Source organism: Caloenas nicobarica, chromosome Z, assembly GCF_036013445.1.
Source record: "Caloenas nicobarica isolate bCalNic1 chromosome Z, bCalNic1.hap1, whole genome shotgun sequence".
NCBI classification, from domain to species: domain Eukaryota; kingdom Metazoa; phylum Chordata; class Aves; order Columbiformes; family Columbidae; genus Caloenas; species Caloenas nicobarica.
The window spans coordinates 13,500,088-13,523,552 of NC_088284.1; the positions used below are offsets into that span (position 1 = coordinate 13,500,088).

General features: G+C 39.8%; 1 protein-coding gene across 1 annotated transcript in view; it reads left to right on the forward strand.

Moving 5' to 3' along the window:
• Nucleotides 1-23,465, forward strand: part of MAP1B (microtubule associated protein 1B) — a 65,146-nt gene that overhangs the window by 30,069 nt on the left and 11,612 nt on the right. Inside the window, exons 3-4 of the mRNA XM_065656012.1 lie at nt 16,668-16,750; nt 20,640-20,780. Of these exons, the coding sequence (XP_065512084.1) occupies nt 16,668-16,750; nt 20,640-20,780 (224 nt within the window). The remainder of the gene's footprint in view (nt 1-16,667; nt 16,751-20,639; nt 20,781-23,465) is intronic.

Below are 23,465 nucleotides of genomic sequence, written 5' to 3' on the forward strand. Positions count from 1 at the left end.
ATATTTTCTTTTTGCTTTCCCCAAAATTTCCAACTTGAACATGGCGTAAAAATTCAGTTCCATTTAAAAAATATTAACAGAAATGCATTGTTTTCCATACAGTGTAAGACTGGCATTATCAGGGACATTCGTACAAAGGTTTCCTTCCCCTAGTCTATTCAGGGAGGGAGGTCGAAGAGGAAAGTCTGCACAGCTGAGGCATGGACACGTATTTAGGCTGTAACTAGCAGTGATAGCTGTGGCCTGATGTGCTGATACTGCCCATGTCCACTCCCCTGAGGGACCTCCAGCCAGAGGATGTCACGGACATGTACCTCGACGCCTTGACGCACCTAATGCACGCTGGCCTCAAGAGCAGCACATGCTGCTCCATGTCAGTCATTTATATTATTATATATTGCACATTTGTGTCAGTTCACCTACTTCTCACAAGAGATTTTCCTCAAAAATTACAATTAAGACAGAAAGGAGGTAACGGACAAGTGGAGAAAAGGACAAGGGAACAAACGTATTCAACATTTCGCGATGACAGTAGTGCCAAGGAGACGAAATTCCACAGCCTAAAGTGGGGGGCTATCGTAGTCTCATAGTAAGGTAAGAGAACCAAACTTTCCCAGAGGAATTTGTTTTCCTACAGCTTTCCTGTTCCTTTCTGGGACACCAGAGGCTGCAGGTAACCAGCCCTGCCATGGATTTGGCCGGTGAAGACAGACTCCTGTAAGCTGCCAGGCTGCACCTGAATGGCAGTGGTTCCTCTGATGGGTGTTCAGACCTTGGGTTTACAAATGGGAAAGAGGTAAATGCTGGAATGACTTGTTCAGAACAAGAATTAAGATTTTTCATTATTCAGAGAGGTCTAGAATTTACCGCCATACAAGCTGTGAAGATGTACTGCAGTCCGTAATTGAAATGAACACATCATTTAATATATTATCTAAGGCTAAGATGAGCAGTGAATATTTTTCTTGGAGATTAAAATGACAGAAAGGAGAATGCTATAGGAACAGTGGATATGTGCATGGATGTAGAATGGCATATACAGTAAGTCCAACAATGGTGAGATGATAAGTGCTCAGACATTTGAAGTAGATAGGGAAAATGTGGGCATATTAATGCTGGCATAGATCAACTTTCAGAGAAAAGAGAAAGAAATACCATCTCATAGGTATGTTGACATATAAGAATCTTGGTATATAGAAGTCAACTGGAAGAAAAGAATTTTGATATGGGATGGACGGAACTGTATTAATGTAATTAAAACTTCAAGTCAGACCTACTAACTGATTTTATGGTCATGAATATATCATTCCCCCAACACAGCTTCTGTACACAACTCACGTGGGTTGAAAAATGATGCATAGTCTGAAAATACAAACAAGTCCTTAATATTATTAAGAACTGTCTGATTTCACTTAGGTGAATGTTATACAGTCTTTCTGAGAGTTTCATTCATTAAATGAATTACTACAATGCCAGCTGAATTCTCAGTATCACTAAAAGGTCATGGGAGCAATTTACAGCATTCAAAGGAGAGTGGCATGGGAGAATTTATAAATACATTGAAATAACAGCAAACATACTGTGGCTTGATGATACATCTATAAAATATAAGTCCGCATGCTTTGACCTGAGGGAACAGCAGAGATGTGTTTACAGTTGCATATCAAGATTTAATACTCACTAACAACAAATATATTAAATCTATACATATTGAGAGTTCTGCCAAAGAACTTGTGCTTTATTTTATAACAAACAAGCCAAGGACAGTTTGTAAACAAATGTGCCAATTTTCTTGGGATTTTTTTATTTCTTTTTTCACTCTTTGGCATATGAAAGGTAAAATATTTCCCTTGATTTTAATTGTCATTGTGAGGATTTTATTGATGAATGTATGAATTATTATTGCCAGGGTAATATTCATAGCAGACATAGAATTTGATTGGACTCTAGCCTGTGATTCATCATCTTCTAAATTAAAAGCAAAAGTGCACATACTGTCTCTCAATGTTTGTGGAAAACAGGAAAAGGAAGACCTTGTTGGAAATCTGGGAATCTTGCTGAGACCTTCAACTGGGAACTAAAGGATGCTGGGTAGAGGGCCAGAGACATTGTTTTGAAATCTAAATCTAATTTATTCCTACCCTGTTCGTGATTACTTAAAGCACTGGAAAGCATGGCTCTGACACCCCAGGTTTTCCTGGAAGTGATGGGGAAGAAAAGTCACCCACCTTGGCAAATCTGATCTCAGCCAAGCCTGGTGCCCACCATCACAGAGGACAGGTCCTAAAACTGGGATGCAATCTCCTGTGGATTCATGATGTCTACTGTCCTGAGGCTGTGACAAGGCCTTCTCATGTCTGGGTGATAATGTGCTCTCTTCAAGGGTGACCTTGGTTTGTTTCTAAAACCCCCAAGCCTTTCAGATCAGTAAATGAGTCTTCTGGTTCTCTACTTTAACTGGGCATATACGAGCAGTGTTAGGATAAGTGCTGAGGGTTCCCAGCAGTGCAGTCCCACTGTAAGAATAAAAATGTATGTTTTTCTTTTTGTCTTTCTTATCTATAGGAAAAAATAGATAAACTCTGTATCTAAAGATACTATCACTTACCCCATGCCTGCCAGCAGTCATATACACTTTTTTCTTAAGCATTCATAAAAAATGAATGAAATTTTACCCAATGACCAATTAAAAATTGAGTAGCAGTGTATGATATTTAGCCTACACTGCTAGGCTTTTATGTTGAAAACCACTGTAACCAACAGCTGTTTTTATAATCACTGAGTATTTATTTTTTCCAGGTGCTTATAAATCAGCTATTTGGGTGTTGCACTGTGTCAGTTCTGTTTCAAATGCAGAAGGTACATGGTTCTCAGGACTGGGTGAAGTTTTCATCAGTCTAGGCAGCACTGTGTAGTAATGAGGGTGTGGGATAGGGAGCACATCCTGCAGTACTGCGTGGGCTACAAATTGAATAAGAGAGTAATTTTATGTACCAGCTGAAAATTAAAAAAAACCCTTTGAACTGACTGTACTTTGAAGAGGACTCTCCACAAACTAAGAAGTGTAGATAATATAGAATGCTCTTTTTCTTACTACAACAAAGTGAAATCTCACGCTTTGTACAAAGGTGATTTTGCCTAGCTACATGCAAAATGTCCAGACCGAGTGTGTACCATTCTCCATAAGACAGATGTGGCTTGAGGCACATTCAGTCTGAATTTGTACAGCACTTGACTGTTCTAATGCTACTTTTGGACTTGACTTTCTTGATTTACCCTGTAGGCATCTGCTCTCAGACGACACACAACATTGCACTGTTGTATCTGAATCTGGAAAATGCTTTTCTCTTGATTTTCCTCATGGTCTTCTTCAACGTATCTGGGAATGGACCACCTTGTGTGTGTGCCTGTCCAAGGGCATGGTATTAAAATTTATGAATATCCTCAGGGAGTCTTGCTATAAAATTCCCACTTTTGCTTTCTAGATTCTGCAGAATTTTTGGATAATTTGGATAATTTTGACAGTACAGCCCCTGGGGCTACAGCTGAGAGCCTCCAAACTGGAGGACTCCTGGAGCACATTTCCAGGGATAATCAATGCACAAGAAATAAAGGCAAAGCCTGGAGCCTGCTGGAGAGAGGGTCCGGAGACTTGGAGGGTCCACCTTTATAAATGAGAAAGCGGGTTGACTCTCTTTGAAAACCTGAACTGTTCTAGATCCCCTGATTTAAACAGGGCCTTTACATCTCTAACATCCACCCAATGTTACTCAAGAGTTACCACTTTAGATAAATTACCAGTGTCAATTGTTATGAAATCCACTGATGGAATATGGATACAATACATCTTTTAAAACACATGAAATAAAAATAGGGTAGATCTCTTTCTTTGGTATTTCCATTTTAATTGTGGCCCTCATTTCTCTTATGTCAATATCAACACATCAGCTCTATTAATAATATTCCGCCAGCACATCGCTAGATTTCAGTTTTGATATGTTTGTAAATGTATCAATTATCTTTAAAGTCTCATCTTGGCAATTCATTGCTGGAGGCTACTTGGTGTTAACTGCCAAAAGTAATTAGAAAGATGAAATTTGTTTAAGAAGTTGATGGTCACCATTCTTCCTGTGTGTACCCTAAAGCATTGCACTTGGATGCAAGCCAGAGGAATTAATTTTGATCCCAAACCCAGTGTGAACAAGTCTCTTTCTGAAGTTTGATTTTTGTAAATTTCTAGATTTTAGATACAGAAACAGGAGTGGCCAATCATAATTTTTTTTCGTAGCATAATGAAATTTGCATGATGAAACCAGGTTTACTTATTCAGTTGATGCCTGCAAACAGTTGCTTAGTGATTGGCGGCCTTTCTGTTCAAATCTGTCATAAAACTGATTTGTTGACTAGGTCACTAGCTGGTTTAAGTCAACATGACTCTGCTAAATTAATTGGTATGCACTAAGTCAACCTAGTTAAAAATACATTTGAGTTTCAGTGTACTAGTTTCTCTGTTACAGTTGTCTTTATTTTCTCTGATTGCTGTCTTGAAGAGTACTTTAAATCATCCATGCAGCAATTTTGCCTTTGGAAAGTACTAGGTGAAGCCAATCCTATGGTAACTCAAGAAGACGAGCCTGTGTGAAGTTTGCATTGAAAAGCACCACAATATATTCATTCCTAACTAAAAATCTTTGTATTTGAATCCATGGTTCTTTAAAACAATTTTTTTAAGGATTTGTGTAGTTAAAAATTAATTTAAAATGCTCTATTTTTCAGTTACAAATATTCAAACTGAAAATAAAAACATATGTTGCTGTCAGCGGGGGAGAAAGTGTCAAGAGAACAGATTCACAGCAGCTTACAGAATAATCTAAGCAGAGACTGGTCTGTGCATGTGTTGTGGAAGCAGCTTTCCAGTTCCAGGGCACCAGGTGGTCACCTATGCTTGACTTAAGAAGCAAACACTGCCACAAATGCTATTAGTAGTGTGTAATGAGATTAACTCCCCATAGTACTTGCAATATCCATGAGGTTTTTCCTTAAAGCAGCACAGGGCTGATCACCACCTCTTAAACAATGAGGAGTTTAACCTTTCATTGTTGTGTGCTCATAACTCATCAGCATTAATAGGAGTTAAGGATGCCCGTAAAGGGAAGAATAGACCTTACGGTTAAGTAATCATGGTATGCTAAAGGTTTCCAACAATTTCACAGAAGACCAGGCCAAAATCTTAGGACTGTTCCTACTGGGTGACATCATGTATTTTCAGAGATTTGTATTTTTGAGGCATAAGTGGTGATTAGAGGTTTCTAAATATCAATGAGGATTTAGGAAAAGGTAAGAAAACTTAGCTGCAAGAGACAGAACCTGAAGCAGAGCTCATACTTAATTACATGTTTTTCCTTTCCATGACAGGGTGAGTGTTTGCCTTCTTTCACTTTAAAGCAACTGGTTTTGATGTGCACTGAGCATTGAGGTGGACTTCCTGTGAGCTGGGTGGACATTTGTCTAGTTAGAGATGACATAGTTCTCCACGGCTGTTCTTGCATGTGCAGGGAGAAGCTGTTTTGCTAGTTGCATCTTCTGTGCTTAGCTGTAAAAACTTGTTGTGGCTGCGTAAGCATTAAGTACCCTCCCATGGTGGGTCAGCAAGAGTAGTCCTCAGCTCCCCAGCTCAGAGGCTGTCTGAACTGTTTCTAGGGACATCTGCTTCTTCTGAGGGAAAAGACCGGGAGTAAGAAGGGGTATCAGAAATGATAACTCAAACACTTGAAGATTAAAATAAGTGTTTTCAGAACTAGATCCATTCCTCAGTTATTTTTTCCATGCAGAAATTGGTTCAGGGAGAGTGTACAGGGACAGCAAAGAATAAAAATTATGCAAGTTAGGCTCTTGATTGGCCTCTGGAGTCTGCCCACTTTGATCATTTAGGACAGCTTTTGCTTTCACATTTGCTATATTTACTTTCTGATTTCCAAGCCTGTTGACTTCTGATAGCAGCTGTTTTCTCTTGTAGTGTATCAGTAGATATGAGCTATTGATATTTGTTGTTCATACATGGCTTTTTGATATTACAGCTTCAACCATTGATTGGGGTAATTGCTTTGTTAAATTTTAGAGTTTAGGTATTTAAATAAATTGATTTTTCAATATAATATTTGGATATGAGTTTATATTTCCTGAAGATTCTTGCTGTCTTTCCCCTTCCTCCCTGTTTTTGATGTTCTAATTACAGGATAGCATTGACTTTTTCAGTCTTATAATGTTGTCCAATTGGTTGTACCTAAGTACATAATCAGAAAATTTAAGGCAAAAAACTTGAGTGACTGCTTAATGGCTTGTTTTAACTCCAGAAATGAAAGTCGAAAGACTGTTCATTTTGTGCTGAAACTTCTAGCTAGCAGGTATGCCTTCTCATTGTCTTCTTTGTAAAACCTGGGATTCATTAATATTACTTGCTGGTATTTTACGCAGAGGCAATTGATTTTATATTACATTTGCAATTTGTATAAAACCATCACGGTAGAGAATTGGACACACTCAGTAAGGAATTGGAGGATTACAGTGTTTTGAAGCTTTCAGGTGAGTCTCTCTCCTGGCAGAGCAAGATCTCTGCCGCAGGTAGGATAGTTGCTCTGCTCTTTCAGACCAGGAAAGTGGTTGCTGCTAGAATAGGACAGTGAACTTGAGTTCAGAAAATGGTTAGCAACACTGCTTATCATCATGGGTTTTTTCACTTATTATATATAAAGCAACCTTGGGCAAGTTGTCACATGGGACTGGGAAGCCAGATGGTTGCCAGGGGAAAAGCTTAAACCCAGTTCTCATTAAAGGCTTACGAATAGAGGACCTTGTTAGGTTTTGCAGTGGTTGCAGAGGCTCAGGGACATTTCACAGCTGGTAAATTAGTTGATAGTAAAAATACATTTGACAAAACGAGAAGTTTCTAAAGCACACGAAAGTAAAACACAAGTATTAAAAAATATAACTCTTCTACTGTAACACAGCTATTATGATTGTGTGATTTGTTCAGGAAACAGCAATATAGCTGTGATGTTACTTGTGAAAGAAGAACCTCACAGTTCTCCAAATACCACTGCTAGCCAAATTATGTTTAAGGAGGTATTTTGGAAAAAATCTGGAATTTTTATTGTACATAACAAATGTTACAGTACAAATATCAAGGGTAGGTTATATGATGTGGGTTTTTTCCCCCAAGAAAACTTATTGATTATCAAACTGCAGGAAGATTCAACCATTAATTATTTTATGTACTGCAAAGTTGAGTGTCTATCCTGGAGTGTCAGGCTCCCTGTGACAGCCCTTAGTGCTTGGGAACAGATCTGTCGTTCATTATTCATGGACTGCAAAGGCAATTAAATTATTCTCCGAGTTGAACTATAAGGAAGGATGGAAATTATATATAAACTGAGAAACTCTAATATTTTAATAACTACATGTCAAAGAAGATCTGCTTGAGGGAAAGAATGGTTTCCTCATGTGTGAAACCCCTATAGATTGTATTGATTTGTCTGATTTTGACAGAGATGGCAGATGAACTTAATGCTAAGTTGCATATGTAGCAATGACCCCAAGACCAGAAATATCCCCCAGAGGGTTTTAATTGGAGCTTTGCATTTGGCTTCAGCTGCTATAGTGATGAAAACCCATTAGTGAGTAGTCTGCGACAATTTGGAAACATTAACATAGATCTTCTGAAATGATCAAAATTCAGAGACTTCTCAATGAATGGAGGGAGCAAAATAAAAATGTATTCAGGTAGAGATTTCTGAGAAGAGGAAAGTCAGGCTTCTGATTTTTTTTTTTTTTCCTGAAATATTCTGTTCAGTATTTATCCCTTTGCTGCACATTTTGCATTTACAGCAGCTTTTCCCTGAGGCTGCTGTGCTGCGTTTTCCGTATGAAGGTGGGACTTGCAGTGCAGTGGAAGGAAGCATCTGCAGAGAGTGCTGCAGAGGAAAGGGGAAAACTATGAGCAAACTTCTCTTCCCTGGCAGCTGAGATGGTGAGGACAGGATGATACAGCCAGGCACTGCAGCACAGGGAGGTAAAATGGAAGGATCTTAAAAGGAGGTTTAAGCAATGGCAACATTTGAAAGGAGATAAAGTGTGTTGAACTAAGCTCGCATTTTCTTGAAATACAGGAAGGATCTTGGCTACTTGCTTAAATTCCGTAATGCTGACATTCCCTATCTTGTTTTCAACAGCTGATATTTATAATCAGACAACCTTTTCCACTCCCCATTGAGGTCAGTGGCAATTTTGCCATGGAGTGCACTTGGATTTGAATTAGATATGCTATTTAATGCAGATTGGCAAAGTCATGCTTAGTCATAAGAAGTCATTAAAATAAATCTGATATTTGTCTTCCAAAAAATGCAGCCCTTGGAAAATGTCCCAAGCTTTTTTCCTTTGATTCACAAATTTGCGTAGCATCTTCAACAGCACAGTAAATGGTTTTGTTTGTAATGTGAGTATATTGGGCACTTGATAAATAAAAGAACACTTAACCTTCTAACCAGTCCTGTGAATTATGATATATAATGCTGTTTGATAAACAGTGGAGTGTGAGGTAATGAGCTACAGAGGTATTGAAAAAGAAGTCGTATTTTTCCAAATAAGATTTTGTTTGGCTGTTTAACAGTTAACACCAGGTTGGGAGTGGAAAGAGAGACTCTTTTTCTGAGTAACTAAGCAAAGTTAAAATATCGTATTGTTTGGACTACTGCAAATAAATTATGTTGGGAAATAGTCATCTTTGGTCAGGATTATTTTAGTTTCTGGGTCTGAGATGTTTTCCAGTGGTAAAAGAAGAAATTTACTTCTTTCTAGACAGAGAAGGTCTTTTGTGGAAAAAGTCTGATGTTGTGCAGTTCTCTTTCTCGTCCCTGGTTAGTAATTGTCCCAAATGCAGGCTCAGATGAGGACTTCCACTGACCTTCAGGACCGATGAGTCAGCTCTGCATCACTGCAGTGTCCCATTGTGGCGTGTGTTGGCTGCCAATTTCTACGCAATATCAGGGTAACACGCTGTGCAGCTGAAAAATAGAGCTCCAGATCCTCAGTTTAGTTCTGCAGTGTACCACGGAGCTGCCCTTGGCATTGTCTATGCATTTGAGACTTAAGGATAGGAGAGCAGTTACAACGAGACAATGAAAGGATTACAGCCAAAAAATATAGGTCTGACCACAGTATACATGCCATTAATTTATTAATTTGCTGTTAACAGCTTTTTAATATTATTACTTGTAATACAGTTGTGTAACACAAGACAACTGCTTACAAAGAATCTCACATCCGACTACTTGTCTGCCTCAAGTTGATGAAATACAAAAACTAAGACCGGAAAAGATTAAATTGCTTTGCTTTTTTCAGATGGTCCAAGACAAATTTCTCATGAATTTCAGTGGGTGCTGGTTTCCATTTTCTATTGCCATCTGTAGCTAGAGTTTCAAGATCTGGAGTGATAATATTCTTATTTGTTGAATAATGTAGATAACCTAATAGCCAGGCAAGTAGTTTATGGAAGAATTTCAGTTGTAAAAAGTAGTTAAAAGTGAATTAGGATGTCCCTCTAAAAAAACTAATCCATTTTTCATAGCTTTTAAAATATTTAGTATTTCTAATGCACAACATAGTGGTGTGCTTTGCAGAACCAAAAGGGCTGTGTACCTAGAACACTCTACTTGGCTTCCAGAGTTTCAGATTTCTGGGTTTGTATGACTTTGGAAATTGTTTCCTTATCTCTATCCCTTTCAAACCTATCGGATATGTTCTAAAAATAATACTGGTTTTGAAAGTAGTTGTTCAGAGATCACAGTGTCTCTAGTGTTTTAATCTACAAAATCAATATGTGGAAATGTTCCTAAACAAGACTAAAATATGCATTTCAGGAAGACACTCTGAACAGTGAATATTCTTAAGTTTTGTCTATATGGAGCATTCATAAGTGCTATGTATTGCCTTGAATATAGTGGAAAAGACTACACAATTTATGCAAAAAGACTTTAAGGGCAAAACTGTTGAAGAATAAGACATAAAGTTGCATATGAAGATTCCATGTTGATTAGTGCAGCAGTCTTCTAGCTGTCTCTGAAACCTGTTATTTCAAGGTTCAAAGGGTGATTCCTGAGTGAGATAATGGCTTCAGGTAAAGGAATTGTGAGAGCCCGTGTCAGACAGTAGGGATGGGATGGGTTGGGATGGGGTGTTGGCTTCTCAAAGCCATGCTGACTGCAGCCAGGCTATTGAACAAGGCAGTTCTCATTGTGATATTGCATGACCCTCTGGTAAACAGCCACCATTCTTCTCTGTATTTCTGCCCAGATATTGAACTGCCCTGCTCTCTAAACACTTTCTCCCCGTGCCCCATCCCCGTCCTACAACTACAGGAGATAATTTCTTTGAGTAGGGTCATAAAGCTGCACTCACCTGTCTGCAAAGTGTAATTCCAGCTATACCATTTCAGATTTATGTCCTTTTCTTGCCATCCTCTCACTGAAATTACAGTGCTGCCAAATAGTAGTGGACATGACTTCTGGGATTTGAGCTTTATTCACCATGTGAATAGTAAATGATTAAATAGAAGTGGCAGAGTTCAGAGACACCTGTGTCTGATTACAGTGACAATTATGCAGCGAATGAGAAAGCAAAGATTCTTCCAGGGACCCACTGTCTCTACAACAGCTGGCTGGGGTATTGGGTAGAAATACGAAATCTTAGGTATTGAGAATAATTAGTTATCCTAGGACGAGTGAGGAACGTTTGGCTTCCTAATAAAAAAGTATTCCATAAATTAAATGCAGTCACTCACTTCAAGAAGATGCTTATCTTTTTGCCTCTTAGTAGTGAATTTTAATGGTAGATAGCAATAACTTGCAGCTGAACTAATTGAAAAGATTGGTGCTGTTGACTGACTAGTGGATACATTTTTCCTTAAGCAAAGTCAAAGTTGAACCCATTTATCAGGAGCATCAGATTCCACTACTGTTGCAAGTTCAGTATATAAACAGGAGGTGTATTCCTGTTCCCTTTTACTCTGATTTTACTGAGGTCTTCAGCAATCATGGTTTTATATTTCACTCCTGTCCAGAGTCACAGTGAAATCAATAATGTAATCCCTAGGGAACTTGGTTCAGCTTTTGCGGCATATCCCCTTTTTGGCAGATATACCTATTTGAGTTGGCATTTAAAATATAATCTATAAATGTTTATTAATGTTGCTCTTTGGACTAATTTGCTTCAACTTTTTTTTCAGGGTACTTTTCATAGTACTACTTCGTTCAGAAGAGATTTTTAGTGCTTTAGCAGTCCTTCATAGAGCCCTGGGATTGTAAAGCATCGAGAATTATGTAAAAAATACTGTTTCTGAAGGTCAGGAATGACAGTTGAGGGTAACAATTTGCCCCTGCCAGTAGCAGATGGGAGTGAAAGGCCAGCAGTTTGCTTCTGCTTGATCAATGGCTGTGTTTTGAGAACAAATTAGATGTCACACAAAGTTGGCAAATACTGCAAGAAATCACTGTTTAGTGTGAGAAGTTGATACAATTAGTCTGGTGATCAAGTAGGCTGTTTGGAAACATGATTTAATGCCTTGAATTTACTTTGGGACATTTCAGTGGGAATGGGTCTCAAAGCAGTGGAGTCTCCTGCAATCATCTGAGTTCTTGCAGCAGCTCCTAGCACAGCTCAGTTCATAAGTCTGCAAGTATTAGAGATCAAAGTTTGAGGGGGAAGGTGTGAATCCAGCGATGAATAATAGTGCAAACAGGTCAGCTTGCTTTCCCTCACTGCTGTACAAGAGTACTGACCAAGGGCTGGCAGACTGGGTTCATGTACAGTAACTGGAGGCTGAATCTTGAAGTTACTGTTCAGGCTGCATCATCATCATCTGTCTAGCCTTCTATTTTCAGGGCTCTGTTATTACCTGGAAGTATAAAACCCAATGAGATCTGACAGATAAGGATGCATCCAAGAATTAAAATGAAATTATATGCAACTAGCCTTATTTCATTAAATAAACGTGAGCTTAAAAATCCTAAAATACAATATGCTGCAGGACATTGCCTCTCAGGATTTGTAGTTAATAAATTGTTGCAAGTCAAATGTGAGTGGAAAAAACATTAGACTATCACCAGGTTGCAGCTGAACCATATGAAACTTGAACGTGAATTCCATTTATTTAGGGAGAGGGAGAAGATGAAACAGGGATTTATACTTTCTGCAGAGTCACAACACAGTTCAGTATTCCAGCAGATCAGATGCAAGAAAGAGTAACATAAATTTGCAGAGATGACACATAATTCTCTATAAAAAGTATATTACATTAGACATGAATCTGAATTAACCATTGTGTTTAGAGCAAGCAGGTTTGAATAATTACAAAGAAAACAGTCACTTTGCAGTCACTGTCACTCTTGCAAATCTTGGTCACCATCAGAGGGCTCAGCAGTATTAGTAGAGCTGACTTTTTGTCCACAGTTGTCACACCAACTCATCATCCTAGCAGGTATGGATTTTATTTTCACCTAGAAATGTGTAAAGTATGCTGATATTTGTACATGTATGAGTTCTGGTTGGAAAAACTGACTATACCTTCCTTGCACCCAACTTAAATTTAGAAAGTCATTGGGCTGAACTGAACCCTAGAGGCAGTGAATCTATCTTCTCTGACATAAATGGAGTTATGCCAGTGTTATGCACTCCCCATCATGTCAGCTAGTTACCAGACTGACTGATTAGCTTCTGCACCCCCAGCATCCCCTGTAGGGCTTTCAGACTGTGCCTGGAAGGGGCTTTGGTGAAGTTCTACTCTCATAGTACATTGCCTGGGCATTGTGCGGCCATTTCTTCATCAAGTCTGCAAATAACTTTCTTCTTGCTTACAGATAGAGAACTCCAAATTTTTAAAACATCAGGATTTGCTTTGGCAACTCTCTGTAAAACCTACCACCTTGCTTAACGCTATACACTTACCTGTTTCTCCAGCATGCAGTTTAGGTCAGCAGAAAACTTAACATGCTCTGGTGGCCCAGTCTCAACAGAGAAGGTGAAAGAGATGGAGTGCTCCATATCATTTCTTCACATAAGTAGTAATCTACTATAGAGGGGGATGTTGATTCTTTCTCCTTGGTCTGGAATTGTTGTTGCAATGTAGTGCCTCTAGGTTGACAGTGAGGAGGTTTGGGGCTGGTCACACCGACAGCATTATTTGACAATTCATGCCCATTGATCTTTCCATCAAAAACAAGGAAATCTAGATTTATTCTGTTAGTACAAGAAATAGCAACCATCAGATGACCAGTCATCTAGAACTCTGAATACTCTGTTGATAACATAGAACAACCATGCTGAACACAAGGTTAACGTGTCTTTTTTGGAGGACAAATTTGAAGTTCCCACTAGAAAAATAAGGCAAAATAATGAGCAATTTGAACTTATTTGAAGTGCACGGATTATTGCACTACCCTTGACTAGGCAAAAAGCTCCTTTTTTCCAAAGGAATGTATTGCTTTAAATACATCATGTGCAAGGAATGTGATAACTTTTGATAACCTTCATCAGTAGTGGTGTTAATAAATCTGAAACAGATGTAGTTGAAGCAATTCTTGAACATCTGTTATTGCTTTCCAGCGTAGTGCCTGACAAACCCCAATACTGTCTTTCAGAGTCTTAGCAGCTCTTGCTTGCAACAGATGTAAAGGCAGCAGGGACTAAAGATTTTAAGATGTGTGTATATCAACAAACAGGGTATTGCCCTGCATAGGAGTTAATATATATCAAGCCTTCCCTGCCATCTATACCCAGAAATGTTGAGCAAAAAGGTTGCACATTGCTGCTCTGCAATGCAATGTCGTCCTGTTGGGAAAATATCTTTCCCCTAGTGATTGTATTTGTTAAAGACCCTTTCTCAGAGTTGAAGAAAGAACTCTAGGTAAACTTGTGCTGCTCTTACAAAATTGTCGACAGTTTTAATAAAAGACATACTTTTTCTTTCTCGAGGAGTGACACAGGACCATGTTACTGATGGCAGCAAATAGCCACCAACTGAAGAAGTTTTACATAGGATGGGAGTCCATGTAGTGACCCACACCCTACCAGTGCTTGGTCCCACCCTCTGATAAGCCATAACACATGTTGATACTGAGGAGTCCAAGAGGGAGGCAGTCACCCATGCAGCTCTAAACAGGCATCATGAACATGGTGCAGAACTCTATGCTTGCCTCTGGAAATCCGTCTCAAGGTGCATGAAACAATGCAACCACTGGAGCTGGGCATCTGGCCCACGGGAGCATAGGATGTAAGTAACAACCATCTTGGTCAGCAAGAGTTGTGTGACTCCTCAGGTCACATCCCTCCCAGCTACTCAGATACATGACTGGGAGCAGCTTCAGTGAAGTTCAAAGTGGGTGCCCTGAGTCAGGTGGACACTATGCATCTTTGTCTAACTTTGCATGCGGCTAATTGCATTTTTTTTCTACCCATGTTTAATGTGTTAATATCTAATCTTATACGAGGCTTAGTCTGGCCTGAAGCAAAGTCTGTGCTCTGTGTCACCAACTATTAAGTGAGAAATTTCTGTAGAAACTGAAGGCGATGATTTATTTTGTTTCCTTCCCAACACTAAAAGACGAGACTCAATGAAGTGCCTAATCTCTTCATTTGAGGGAAATAACTAAAATATCAGATCACGTAGCATCTTTTGAAGGAGTCTGCGGTAACAGAGCCATCTGGATGTTTTATCGAATGTATCCTTACATATGCATTCTTGTTAGGCAAGAAAGCAGCACTATTAGAATAGATTGATTTACAAAGGGTAATGCTGCAGAGGGAGGCCTGCCCTCCTCCCCTTTCCTAATATACAGTCTGTCTCCTTTCAAGTATAGCAAAAAGAATATATGTTAAGAAAACCAGATTTCCTCAAACAAATTACGTTATTATCCGCAAGTCCAGGTCACTGTCATACACAAGAAAGTAAACTACAACCCTGTTTCACATTTTACTTGAGAAAATGTTTTCCTTCTCATTCACTTTCTACTATTTGACTGCAAACTCTTACGCTTCTAAATGCAGAGCTTCCGCAGAGCAACAGCAAAAGATGAAGCACACTGCGAGCCTGGTGGGTGAGGAGGAGGAGGGCATCACTGGCGCAGGCAGGGCTGGCTGCCTGGTGGGGGGGCTGCCTGTGGGGGTCCGGGGGCAGCAGGGAGGGAGCGCGGGGGCGGTGGGAAAGGCTGGCTGCCCACCCTCCCAGCCTGCCCCCACCCGCCTGCCTCTCCCAAGAACGCAGAGCTCCTTTTAGCCTGGCCATTCCCAGCCTCCTTACTTCACATCTATTTACAGAGGAGTTTTTCCGCAGTTCACAAATAGGTGGCTTGTTCTGTGTCCCTCATAGTTCCTTTTAAGTCCAATTAATTATTTTAATTGATTAATATTGCAACGAGCAGTTTGCTCGGAAGAGACAGCTCTTCTGTTTTTTTGGACTAATTACCAGTCTGGATTTCTGAATGACAATACGACTGCTAATTAATCTCACTGCAGTTCTCACAGAAAAAGACCCTGATAAGAACTTGCCAATTACCATAAGAAAACAAAAATGTCAAGAGTCCTGTCGTGTTTTTCTGGCATCCACTCCCAGTCCCATGAATATCACTATTAAATAACGAGACAGACTATATACTGAGTATGAAAGCTGGCTGCGAGGCTGCTCCAGAATTGCCCAGATGTTATTCATGTAGGAAGTAGCTGTACTTTGTATGTCTGTTCACTCTTGTTGCCTAACATTGCTCACTACAGCTTTCGTAAGCAGGAGAAAGATGAAGCAGGGCAGAGTGGCAAGTGTCTGACCATCCCACTAGGGATTTTCTTACAGTGTCCTGGTGTTAATCAGTATTAGCAGAAGGCTGAAAAGGGAGTTTTGGCTGGATGGGTCCCACCTTTCACCTGGTTGGTTTGGTGCAGCTGGAGACCTGGGGTCTGCACAGGGGCTGCCTGGATTCAGAGCACTCCCATGGTGCGTGATGGGGAGGACGTGTGTGCCATGCAGGATGGTGCTGGTGGTGGTGGGGAGCTGATCTCACAAATTGTGCTTGTTAGCGTGATGGGCAACATCACTATACAGCCCAAGTATTCGCTGCGCTCTTGCAGGGGAAGTTTGCAGCACGTGCTGTCTTCCCTGCTGCTGCAATTATCCACTAATAGTTCCTGGAAAACCTTATTTAAAACCACCTGGGCATGTTACGGGATGCTGTAATCTCGGCTCTGTGGTGTAGATACACCCATGAAACACAGATCCAGATGCTCAGCTGGTGACGGTTACTCCAGTCCCTGATCCGCACCAGCTCTATGAGACCAAGGTGAGCTACGGGGACTCCTCCTGCCAGGGGAAGAAACAGGACCCAGCGCTGTAGCTAGTTTGTTTTCCTTGCCTTGAGTTTTCTGGAGTGGTGTTTCTGGCCCACAGAACAATGTACCATGGGTGTTTCTGAAGAGATGAGCAGTGCAGCAGTTGCTTTGGCCGGTATGCACCTCTCTGGGTAACCAGAAAGCTGTCACACAGCGGGATGTAGAACCAGCTGATGGAAAGTGCTGTTTTAAACCATTACGGTTGAATTTAATTTCTCTTTTTTTCCTCTCTGTGCTTGCAGGTCAGAAGATTCTTCACCACAGAAGTGATGTCTTAGAAACTGTAGTCCTGATCAACCCCTCAGATGAAGCAGTTAGTACTGAGGTAAGTCAGAAATACTGGACCTGTCATAAAAACTCCATTAAGTGGGCAGGATGAAAGCAGGTCATAACTGTGGATGAAAGGGCATGTTAAGAGCAAATATCATCAAAAACATCAGCCATCCCTTGATTTTCTCCCTGGTTTCCCAGACTCCCGATAAAACCTCAGAGGCATAGGACAGAAACACACCTCTGACACCAGCATTCCTTTCCTCAAAATGCACCAAATTCCTTTCTTGATGAAGTGGAGGCTGTTGTGATAGAACTGCAGATGCCTGCCTTCTGCTCCTCTATTGTTTAGTATTTTACACATGAAAAAGGGCCTGAAAAGAAACCAGGTGCCCTGAGACAAATTTAGGTCTTCAAGAAGAATTGCCATATGTGTGGTGGTGACTCTAGGTGGCTCTACCTGTCCTTCAAGAAGCACATGACATGATCAATGGACTCTGGAGAGTGCCTCAGAAGAAGACTGAAAATTCCTCATGAACTCCCTGGAGTAGGGTCAAAGAGCTGAGCGTGTACCTCAAAGACAATTCTGACATATTTCGCTAGTGAGACTGAGGGTTGAAAAAATAGGGATAATTGCATTGCTAGCCAGTGCTGGAAAGCACTGACATAGTATGATTTCTGTTGGGAAATGAAGCATCTCTCCTCTGTAGTGAAAAATTGTGAAAAATTGTGAAAAATCTATTTTGTTACCAGCCGTAAGTGATATTAAACAGAAACAGGAGGAAGCACACTGAAACAAATGAAATTTCTGAAGTTGCGAAACTCTAAATAAGTCACCTTAGTTAATGACAGCTCATTCACTAAAAAAATACGTATGAAAATCTCTTACAATGCATTAGAAGTACTTGATATAGAGCTAAGGGATCAGCTGGGTAGTAGCTCTTAATACACTCAGACATTCAGGCTAAACAGCTATAAACTGTGTTTGTGTGTGGAGGAGTAGAAGAGCCAAAAGACCTTCCAAAAGTAAGGAAATGCTGTTTCTGTTGCTGTTGCTTGTCATACCATTGATGGATGACCACATGGAAGAACACAGTCTGAGGTCGATTAATGACTTTTGAACACTGGCTTTACTCCTTTGGCTCTGGAAAATGTTTAGCTATGTTACTGTTAATTTCCTCTTGTTAGACAGTGGGAGGCAATCTTTTATTTGGTTTCATCTTGCCAAACTGGTCATGGCCAGTGTTACAAGCTGAGATTTACATTGACTGGCTAAGCAAGACTCTGACTGGACACAAGCCAGAAAAATACGATAAGGAAGAGGCAAGAAAATTAAATCAGAGGTTGGAATACATGTGCTCTACTACTTTTAGCAAATAGAAAACTTAGTTTCATAGATCAGGAGATTTCCAGGTTGCATTTGGGGAGACAGTGATATACCATGGAGTTCTGACTTCAGCAGAAGAGGAATTTGAATCTATCCATTCAGGAAAAACAAAGACAAATGTTATTAAAAGAAATTCTTGCTAATCTGTCTGGTAATAGCCATACTGGTTGTAGTCTGAGCACAGTTCTGCCCAAAGCTTCTGTAGTGTTCTGTCAAACACTAAAATACCTTCCAGAATAGCGAAGCCCAAAAGGAGAGAGACTGTGGTTTCCCAAAGAAAACAAGTTTCTGAAACCTCCACAAACAGTTACTTCCTTCTGAAGAAGACCGTAATGGTCCGCGACTGTACCAGAAGTCTGGAGAACTGTGTATCTGCTGATGCTTCTGTTTCTGCTCACACTCCATCTTTATCTCCACTTTGATCGAGGCCACATCTTTCTGTTCACTTCATTCAAACTGTCTGGGACTTTAGCCAAGGGTAAAGCTGAAAAGAATCATCACCTTGCAGTATTTCTTCTGAAATTGAGTGGTCTTGAAATTGGGAGATGAATTTCTGGTAGTCCTCCAGGAAGCCTTGGTTATACCCAGACATAGAATTTATGTGTCTCTCGAAGGTCTTTGATATGTATCATATATTATGCTCTGTAATCTGCAAGCATTTATTTACTTTTTTTCTTGCCATAGCTCTGGAGAACCTATTTCATCATTGATTAATAAAGTAGGTTGAAGGGGAATTACGTGACAGTCACATATCAGCGATTCACAAGTCAGGAAATAATTTTACTGTTGGAAAATCTGGCGAATTTACACGTAAGTTGGCAGACTGCCCAGCACTGCTGCCCACAATGAGAGAAAACATAGAAGAGGAAGCCAGTTCTTTTATGGTTTTAATACAGCTAAGAGAGACAAGATTTCAGCAACACACATCAGACAGCTGGCTGCACTTATCTATATTTTTGTCTGAAACAGAAATAGATGTACTTGATCCAGCAAGGATATTGCTGAATTTATAATTATTTAGTGCAATTAGTGACAGACCAGCATTAGTGTTTAGTTAAAGGAGCTTTCTGCTGCTCAGCATCAGGGTCGCTTACTTAATAAAATAACAATGAAAATGTGGTAGAATTGGGATCTTTTTTTTCCAGATACACACTATTCAGTGCCTCTTTTCTGCTTGTGCTGAAAACATGAGTTGTTAAGCAGAGATTCAGGCCGAGCCTTCCTGGCTCAGCCTCCCTGGTGTGAGCAGGAGTTATTTAGAACAACTGATTGCTTAACAATCAATATAAAAAATGGAAAGAATAGCTTGCTAGGAGAGCTGAGGTGATTATGTCATCTCCATGGAGATGGAGCTTATATGCAGTATCACGTGGAGTTGTTCCAGATGGACTCTACTCTTTTAGTTTAATATGTGTGTGGATAGCCTTGTTCTGGAATCACTATTCTGGTTTAGCTTAGTTGCTCCTTAAACAGAGGAATCAGTGTGCTTGAAATTCATACCTTAGCTTAGGCCGAATTGATTTTTTGGTGTTGGACAAGACTTTCAAAGTATTTGCGAAAAATTTACTCAACAGTACAGAATCTTACAAAGGTTTTTAGTTTTGTTTTGTTCTTAAAAGTTGAATTCATCCAACAGAATTATTCTGAATATATGGATTTCTCTTAGTATGTGAGTAAATCTCCTCCTGGGGGGAAACAGGAATTATTAGTAGCTGTAGTGAGGGTCGATTAAAGTAATTAGCTTCTACTTTAAAGTAGTTAAGACTTATTTCAAAATGCAGAAGGTTATTTCTCAGTGGCAAGTTCATTTGTGCCATCAGACATCCGCTTTACTTACTACTGTGTATTTAAAACAGTCTTGGGCTCACACACCTTAAAAACTTATGGTGTCCATAGTTAGGGACATCATAAGATTTAAATGGTGCATGTGACTTACTGAGTACTTGAAGTTCAAGCTTACAATTATGATGAAGTATAATTGTCCTTTCCTTTGTAGATGATTCAGGTTACAAAAGAATGACAGTTCAGATGTGACACTTCTGTGTGTGATTTGTGGCTGTTACGTTTCAGTGATGTTTTTGTAACTGAATGGCAAATAATGCTGTACTCTAGGAAAAGAAGAGCACCCTTCCAAAAACTGAGTCTGACACATGCAATTGCCCGTCATTAGCACATGGAGCACAGTTTGCCAAGGCTGTCCTGATACAGTGATATTAAAATTCACCACGACTTGGTGAACAAAGAATGTATTTGTTCATTGAAAATATTGGGGGTTTTTAAATCAAATTTTACTCTGTTCTGTTTCTTGCTCTTTTTTCCTTGTCATTAGTTTGGTTTATTCATCAGACCTTCTCTCTAATTGCTTCTTGTCCCTCCTTTTTACCCTTTCTCATTGTCTTTTGTAAACAGCACTAAAACTTGATAATATTTTGACAGTCCTTGGAGACTCTGGTGCAAAATATGTTTTAAATTAGGAGAGATAAACTACACATTCTCAGTGGAATACAGAAACACACGGTAACTTCCATTATTAATGTGTTTGTCTCCTCCATTCTAGGTGCGTTTAATGATCACAGATGCTGCAAGACACAAGCTCCTTGTACTAACTGGACAATGCTTTGAAAACACAGGCGAACTCATTCTTCAATCAGGGTCCTTCTCCTTTCAGAACTTCATTGAGATTTTCACAGATCAAGAGGTGCGTTCAGAAAAGTTTCTTCCATATATTGTCATGTGATGGCATAGGCTTCTACAAGACATAAAAAGGGCCTCTGTGTTGTCAGATTTAGGGTTGGCAGCTAGATGCTGATGGTTTTTAATCTTCATTTTAGGCTTTCTTTCGGAACATTTATTTAATTTACTCTAGATTTGATTTTAACTGCTTAACTAAAGTATTAAATTTTAATTTGGGGAATTAAATTGTAACTTCCAGAAACAGAAAATCAGAGAACCTTTTGACAATGGAAGGAGATACTGTCATGTTCAAAATATACAGGCTGTTAATCTAAGGTGTACATAGAAAGCAGTCAAATTGATCTTGACATCAGGTTCTTGCCTGGTGGCAGCTAAAGAATAGGTGACATAAAATAAGACAGAGGCTGTCTGTTGGAATAGTTGTGGGTTTTTGTACCGCCTACCTGCTAGGTTTCTTTATAGTAGTGCTTAAAATTTGGCCAGTGAAGTCTGTAAATCCTGTGATTTTTATGTACCAAAGAGATAAGTATGAAGTATACCAGTATTTAATGCCATTTGTTTCACGACTTGTTATTTTGCTGTCTTGCTTAATGTACTGTGTCTGAAAGCTCCCATAGGGCAGGAACCCATAGTAAACAAGCTGTCACACTTAATTTGGCTGCTGTATATGGTATATATTTAAATAAACTGTATGGCTGCATCCCTAGAAATTTCATTTCTAAAATCATTTAGGAGCATGTCAGTGGAGTGAGATCTTAAAGTTCAGCACCGAAAAAACAAAGTTTGCGTGAGCTCCAGCTTGACCTTATTGTATCCATTTGATCCTTTTCTCAAAGCCTCTTTTTCAGCCTACGGTTGTAGGGTTGGGGAAGGAGCTAGATTCCTGCTTGCTGAAACATGTGCGATGTCTAAAACTCACTGGCAGTTTGCAGAGCTACTTTTCTATGAAATTGCAAACCCACGCTCCTTGCAGCTCTGGCTAATTAGTGACATATAATTACTTTATGCCTACATGCAAAACTAGGGGCAAACTCTGCCTTTATCATTAGGAAACAAGATTGTTGGCTGGAAAGCAGGGGAGTGGTGGTTGGCCACGAGTTAACAGCTGACGAGGTATTGCCGCATTGGTGGGCGTGCAGGACGTTCTCCCGTGGGTGATGAGTAAGGCTCACTTGGCTCGTCTCTGTCGCTGGCACCAGGCTCACCAGCCAGCCAGCCTGGCTCTTGGAAAGTGTTGGCTTCCAGCTTATTGTTTCTGAAGCCTTGGGCTCTCACTGCTTCTACAAGGTTTCACAGAAACAAAGGAAGGTCACATATGCCATACTGCAGTCTGTGTATGTGACATTATTTAAGGGTTTCACGACCAAGAAATTTTTAGGTGGTCTACAAACTGGAAAAAAGAAAGATAAAAAAAGGCTAGAAAAGAGTGGTTAGTGGTCTTGTAAGCGGAGATCACAAGAAAGAATTCCTGTGCTGTCCTGACCCTGGGGGACTTGGCAGTGTTAGGTTTATGGTTGGACTTGATGATCTTAAAGGTCTTTTCCAACCTAAATTCTATAAGCATGTAAGTATTCTGTACAGTTGATATTTCTGGCCTCTGCCCCTTTTTACTTCACCGGACCAAATCTGACCTATGATCTTGGTACGTACTTACAAATCAGTAAATACTCTTTGTAGGGTTGTATTATGAAGTCTAATTCAGAAATCCATCTCTAGCCTGAAGAACTCCCTGCAGGCAATGCCTTGAAGTGGCGTTTTCAACTTCTTCCATGCCATAAGACTGATGATGTACCGTTCCACTGCCTCTGCAACAACAGCTAGCAGAGGAAAACCTTTCTTTCAGCCTTTGTGATCCAGGATAGGAAGCAATATTGTGTTTTCTCTGAGCAGCCAGCTTGCTCTTTGCCTTCACCAGCTGTGACACTTCCAAAACTTGAGGATTCCTCAATGTGTATCTCTCAGTGCTTGAAAAGACAATCAGGTTCACAGATATGGTTCTTCACTCCCAGAGTGACTTTGAATTTGAAATGCAAATACATTGAGGCCTTTTCTGGGGCATTCCTGAACTTGCTATTCCTAGCAGATGTGTTCTGTGTCTGCAATAATTATTCTCCAACTTTTCACTGGCCAGTGCTGCAAGTGGCTTAGAACTGTCTGCATTGAGAGTGCCATTTCTAGGAGAAAAGAAAGAATTTAGGAGTTTAAAGCAGAAATCCAAACATGGTACCGTATAAACTGGAGAGGACTAACCCCAAAACTAGCCCCAGTATATTAATTAGCCCAGCGTATTACCATACGATTTTTTTCTCTAGCCAGAAAATTTGACCTAAGTGAGAAATAGTCTGTAACTCAAGTTATCTCCCTATTTATGCAACAGACTTGGATTTACTCATCTGGAGGAACTGATCTTTTACTACTTTTTTCTCTCTCTAATAGTGTATTTTCAACCCTAGCCAGAGACACAGAATAAGAAATACACTTGAGAGCCTAGATCCATTTCAGAACTGTGGTCTCTCCTGCCCCTTTTTTCTAATTTCTGCAATAAACAACAGAAACGGTTCTCTTATTTTCCTTATCTTTCATCCTATCCAGCCTTTTCTCCTTATATTTTTTCCTTTTTTTTTTTTGTCCTTTGCTCCTTTTCAGACAAAGCCATGTCTGATATATGGGTGAGATTCATTTATACTCC